The 6,842-nt window shown below is 34.0% G+C and overlaps 1 protein-coding gene across 1 annotated transcript in view; it reads right to left on the bottom strand.

The window, feature by feature from the left end:
- Positions 1-925: 925 nt before the first annotated feature.
- The window catches only part of LOC139840467 (uncharacterized), a 51,301-nt gene continuing 45,384 nt past the window's right edge, over positions 926-6,842 (bottom strand). The window contains exons 5-7 of the mRNA XM_071830732.1: positions 2,785-2,925; positions 2,621-2,683; positions 926-1,066 (exon numbers count right to left, since the gene is read on the bottom strand). Of these exons, the coding sequence (XP_071686833.1) occupies positions 926-1,066; positions 2,621-2,683; positions 2,785-2,925 (345 nt within the window). The remainder of the gene's footprint in view (positions 1,067-2,620; positions 2,684-2,784; positions 2,926-6,842) is intronic.

Below are 6,842 nucleotides of genomic sequence, written 5' to 3'. Positions count from 1 at the left end.
TGAGTAAGCATATACAACAACAGCAGCAACAGCAGCAACAGCAGCAGCAGCAGCAGCAGCAGCAGCAGCAGCAACAACAACAACAACAACAACAACAACAACAACAACAACAACAACAACAACAACAGTAGATTTTAATAAACTTACACTACTAACATCAATCTAATATTAGTTATGCACAAAATGAGTAAGCATATACAAATAATAATAATAATAACAACAACAACAACAACAACAACAAATTATTCAATACATATATAAATAAATTTAAACAACAACAACTATTGAATACATACATAAATAGCCCTACTGTTTTTCACAAAATGTAAGCATATGTAGTTATAACACCAAATAATTAGGAACATATTATGAATATATTGAAAGAAAAATAAAGTAGAAGCAATCATACTAACATGCATTTTCGGGTTGAAGACCAAGGTGTGAAATAAGCAGCTACATAAACGAAATCCTATACATAAAAAAGCTTTGCAATAGGACTTGAAAACTTACATTTTTAAAACTAAGGATCATCACCCCTACAATCATCATGGACCGTATTTGTTACTCGTTTATACTCATAAGATCTTTAGAATATCAAAATTACCATCATTAATCAATTGGCGTATCATAAATTTCAATAACATGCCAAATTAGTCATTGGTTACAAGATTCTGTAAGTTATATGCAAAAGTTTCTAATAATTACATACTTAATTATCATAATAAGTAGAAACTAAATCCATATTCATAAACACTTATGGACAAACTAATGGACAACCTGCAGAATCAAAAGATTTTGATACCAAAACAAACTTTTACTCTGGGTGAGTTCCATCTAGGACAATGATGAATCTGCGTTCATCACACACGAACGCAATCAAAAACTTGTCGTCCGAAACATAACTATTTATAGTTAAGAACTTTAATCACCCTTTAGAAACAATCTTTTTCTTTGATCTTTTATCTTGCCTCACACCCCATATATGAGTTTTGTTGTTTAGATCCAAACACTCATAGTCACAATTAATTTGCAGCTCAGGTAGTTTTTGAAGCTCTTCCGGTAGCCGCTAAATCACATACATATTTTAATCATTAAACAGTCTATAAATATTTATGAACAACATGTTAAGAAAATAAAGATTGTCAAATGTACTTATGAATGTAGCCTTTAACTGGTTATATCATATTGGGTAAATTATTTTTAGTATGAAAATAAAATTAACTCACCCAAAGATTTGTTTTTCAGATCCTGCAGTAAACGTACGTTGTTTGACCGTTGGTCCAGGATTGGAGTCTTTCAGCTTCAGCGAGTTATTCTTTAATATTTAGACTTGTATGATTGGATGCATCGGGATTTGTGGTGACATTTAGAAATTCTGTTTTACTAATTTCAACCACATCCGAACTATGATCAGATAGTTCATTGTCTTCAAAACGTCTTTTGCATGAAACCAATGGACCATGAGAAGTTGATCATGTTTCTCATTTATTTTGATGAGAAGTTTCTACAGTAGATTTTGTACTTAAGGAAACAATGGTTACACGTGCAATATATGAAGTAATTATTGAAGTGAAATGAAATGTATAAAAATAATATTGTATGATACTAAATTGGACATTTATTGTTCAACATTAAATAGAATAAAAACTATCCTAACCTAACCCCTAAAAACTCTAAACCCTAACCCCAAACTCTAAGCCCTAAAATATAAACCCTAAGCCCTAGAATCTAAACCCTAAATCTAAACCCAAAACCCTACACCCTAGAATCTAAACCCTAAACCCTAACCTAAACCCTAAACCCTAAATTTAAACCCAAAATCCTAAACCTAAACTCTAAACCCTAAATCTAAACTCCAAACCATGAACCCTACACCCAAAATCTAAAACCTAAACCCTAAATCCTAAGCTAAACCCTAAAAACTCTAAACCCTAAGCCCTAAATATAAACCTTGAACCCTAAATCTAAACTTTTAACGTAAACCTTAACCTAAACCTTATACCCGAAATCTAAACCCAAAACCCTAAACCTAAACTCAAAACCTTATACCCTAAATCTAAACCCTAAACCCTAATCTAACCCCTAAAAAATCTAAATCCAAACCTTAAACCCAAACCCTAAGCCCTAAAATATAAACCCTAAACCCTAAATCTAAACACAAAACCCTACACCATAGAATCTAAACCATAAACCCTTACTTAAACCCTAAACCGTAAATGTAAACCCAAAACCTTAAACCTAACCTCTAAACCCTAAAATCTAAACCCTGAACCCTAAATCTAAACCCTAAGCTAACCCTAAATGCTAAATCTAAACCCTAAACCCTAAGCTAACTCTAAATGCTAAATCTAAACCCTAAACTTAAACTCTAAAACCGACACCCTAAATCTAAACCCTAAACCGTGAACTCTAACCTAAACCCTAAAGACTCTAAACCCTAATCCTAAACCCTAAGCCCTAAAATATAAATCCTAAACCCTAGAATCTGAACCCTAAACCTAAACCCTAACCCCCAAATTTAAACCCAAAACCCCACATATTGTATTAAAATACTTTCAATGATAACACAAATAAATAATATAACATTTCAAATGTTTAAAAATAGAAATAAAAAACCAACATTAGACATTGTAATAGCCTCGTCAATCAACATTTCCTTTTCACAAACAGATGATGCGGTGTCCTGATTATCAGATTCTTCAGTAGATTCGTATGATAGTTCATTGTCAACTTTTTTTTCTTTGGTGCAGGCGAAGGATCATACAACATCATGTAAGAGATAACCAGAGTTATTAACTCAGCCTTGTTTGACTTTCTAAAGTCAAACCTCTTATACACTAGTAAGTCGTATTCTTCTGCAAGGTCAACAACTGATGGTTTAAGTTTTGGTTTCATGGGCATCAGCATCACGATCTTCCATAAAGTCTACATGAATCCATTTCTGGAGTAGAATAAAAGATACTCAAGATTACATACGTTACATCAACTTAAAATACCCTGTATTAGCCGGGATTGCACATTTGTTATTTAAACGGCATAAAGTCATTCAAAAAAGATGGCTTTCTATAATAAGAAACAAAATCGAACCTAACCATCTTGAACAATAGATAACGACCCAATACCGGTTATTAATGTGCAACGAACTTTCAACAGTACCATTATAAAATTATGGAAGACTGACTCGTATATTAATATCTACTCTTTTATTTCCTTTTTCACCATCGGTATAATTTGTATTTGTCCAAATCATATGCAATACATATAAAACTATATAAGTAGGAATAGTTAGTGTTATTAAGGAAATTTTATACTTAGAAACCTGTTGTAACATTTAGTAGATACATGATCCAATACACATCAACAAAATATTTGTTACATCAGCATTCGGTTACATTCTGTCTAATTATTTGATGCATAAACGCATGTAGTTAGATATCCTAATAAACATACAAAAGTAGGATATCATATGTGATACATCATATGTGATATCATATGTGATACATGTTATCAACAAACTAATATTATACATGTATAATATAATCTGCTATTAGAGGGAAAATTGCATATTACCAATTTCAAGAGACCTAATAGTAATCAACGATTAATAGGTATCAATATTTAAATCAACTCAAAAGGTATCAATCGGAATAACTAATTACATTACTGTGAGCATCAAATACATTAAACATAGCCAACAATATCGAAAATTCAATTATGAAACTTGTATATGAAAATGTATTACATTTTGAAGAATGACAATAGTTGTAACCAAATGTACAAAAAGAGCATGAAAATCAAAATAAAATAAGAATGTTGCTATCAATCAATAGAAAGCATATAAGGATGCTTTCTTAGGGACAAATCAGTATAATCTAAAATCGAATTCGAAGAAGTTGTATAAATCTCTTTTTGGATCTTAGGTATTTGTTCCAATACCTACACAAACTGATTTTCTTCTAACGGGTTTCTGCTTCTACATTTATTCCAGTTCAGCATCAAGACTTCCACGGTTTTGAGCAGACTAAAAAGTAAATATTTTTGAATCAATCGCAAATAGATAGTCACCAATCCACAATTTCCTGAACATAAATAGTTCATCAATATCATTAATCAATTTGAAATTGCCTTTTCCCCCTATTTATCATCTTCCAACAATATAAATTAGTTAAGAGCATTAAAAATATGATACAATCAAACACTTTATTTGTACTTATATGATCCTAAAACATTTATAATTTGGGTTTTAGGAGATCGAATTTTTTTCATAACTAAACAGTACCGATATTACATTAACACGTTTTGAATACCCTATAAACCTACAAATTTTCAAACCCGTGTTGTTACACAACTAAACCTGTTGAATAATGAAATGTGTAATAAGTCAATAAACACATGGGAACTCAAGTATGGTTGGTGCCTACAATTTGAGATAGAAAAATTAGACTTTGCAATAAGTCACCAACCATCACCTACCATTTACCTTGACCTTTTCTTGTTGTGGGCTATTTACATTCATACGTATGAATGAATGGGTAGATGGCAGTTTACTTCAACTATAAAAGGAGAGCATGGGAGCTTCATTTCAAGCATCTCAAAATACATACATTCTCCATTGTACTAAAAGAGTTAATAGAGAGTTTGAGTATTTAGTCTCCTAATTACAAGAGATATAAAGATTAGTGTTTATCCTTGTAATTAGAGAGAAGTGTAATTCCTATTATTCTTATTAGTGAAACGTTTCTTTCCTTGCCCGTGGTTTTTACCCTTTTGGGGTTTTCCACGTTAAATCTCGGTGTCCTATTATTATCGTTATTTCAATTATTACTAGCGGTTTGCTATAATTCGGTGTCACTTTTCACAACAAGTGGTATCAGAGCTAAGGTTCTAATATCTAGTGTGTATTAATCTACTTATCGTATGCTCTGTGGTTGCCACGGGAGTGGATCGTCCACATCAGAAAATAAGTAAGATTAATTTCACTCGATAAGTTCTCGGGTACTATTTCTCAGAAAAAATAGTATTGTCGAAAAGAAGATTGTGATTATAGCAATGTCTACGAAATTCGAAATTGAAAAATTTAACGGGAGTAATTTCTCGTTATGGAAACTAAAGATGAAAGCTATCCTGAGAAAGGATAAGTGTTTGGCGGCCATCAGTGGACGTTCCGCCGAAGTCACTGATGAAAAATGGGAAGAGATGGACGGCCAGGCTATCGCAAATCTTCATCTGGCACTAGCAGATGGCGTTTTGTCTAGCATTGAAGAAAAGAAGACGGCGAAAGAGATTTGGGATCACCTCGTAAAATTGTACGAGACCAAATCACTCCACAACAAGATATTCCTTAAGAGGAAACTTTATGCGCTACGCATGAATGAATCTACTTCAGTTAATGAGCACATTAATTCTTTGAATACTTTATTTTCTCAACTCGCTTCATTAAGTTGCAATATAGAGCCAAAAGAACGTGCTGAACTTTTACTTCAGAGTCTACCTGATTCGTATGATCAACTCATTATTAACTTAACCAATAATGTTCTCTCGGAGTATCTAGTCTATGATGAAGTTGCGGCTGCTATTCTAGAAGAAGAAAATCGGCGCAATAACAAGGAGGACAAACAGACCGGTTCACGACAAGTGGAGGCCTTGGTGGTGTCAGGAGGGAGATCAACGGAACGTGGCCCAAGTGGGAGTCACAATCATGGTAAACCGAAGTCTAAAAAGAAGAAGACCTATACATGCTACAATTGTGGCAAGAAAGGTCACCTGAAGAAGGATTGTCGGAGTTTAAATAACTCAAATCCTCAAGGAAATATTGCAAGCACTTCAGATGATGGGACTGCTTTGGTTAGTGAGGCAGTGGTAGCAAATGAAGGCAGAAAGACATTTGTTGATGTCTGGTTATTTGACTCGGGAGCTACTTTTCACATGACCCCTAGAAGAGAATGGTTCAAACAATATGAACGTATCTCAGGAGGATCTGTATACAGTTGCAATGATCATGAACTAAAGATCATTGGAATTGGAGATATCATTCTGAAGATGCACGATGGTACAGTTCGTACTATTCAAGGTGTACGACACGTGGAGGGTTTGAAGAAGAACTTATTGTCTTTAGGACAATTGGATGATCTTGGTTGTAAGATGGTGATACATGAGAAGATCATGATAATCAAGAAAGGTGCAGTTGTACTTATGAAAGGAGAAAAGGTGGGTGCTAATTTATACATTCTGAAAGGCGAGACGGTACAGGAATCGGAAGCATCTGTTGCTTCGAATAGTTCAAGTGATAAAGTTGCTATGACATGGCATCAAAAGCTTGGACACATGTCTGAGCAAGGTATGAAGATTCTTGTTGAAAGAAATCTTATTCCTGGTCTTACAAAGTTATCGCTACCTTTCTGTGAGCATTGTGTAATCAGCAAGCAGCATCGCCTGAAGTTTAACACATCAAATTCTAGAAGTAAATTGATTCTAGAATTGGTTCACTCTGATGTGTGGCAAGCACCAGTTCAATCCCTAGGAGGAGCAAAGTATTTTGTATCATTTATTGACGATTACACTAGGAGATGTTGGGTGTACCCAATCAAGAGGAAGGCAGATGTGTTTGAAGTTTTCAAAGTTTACAAAGCGCGGGTTGAACTTGAATCTGGTAAAAAGATCAAGTGTTTAAGGACAGATAATGGAGGAGAATACACTGGTGATGAATTTGATAAGTTTTGCAAACAAGAAGGTATCAAAAGGCAGTTCACGACAGCATACACTCCTCAACAAAACGGAGTGGCAGAGCGGATGAACAGAACCTTGTTAGATAGAACAAGGGCGATGTTGGCAACTGCAAGCTT

The sequence above is a fragment of the Rutidosis leptorrhynchoides genome, chromosome 4, assembly GCF_046630445.1.
Source record: "Rutidosis leptorrhynchoides isolate AG116_Rl617_1_P2 chromosome 4, CSIRO_AGI_Rlap_v1, whole genome shotgun sequence".
Classification (NCBI taxonomy): Eukaryota; Viridiplantae; Streptophyta; class Magnoliopsida; order Asterales; family Asteraceae; genus Rutidosis; species Rutidosis leptorrhynchoides.
This window is presented reverse-complemented; position numbering and strand designations above follow the sequence as displayed.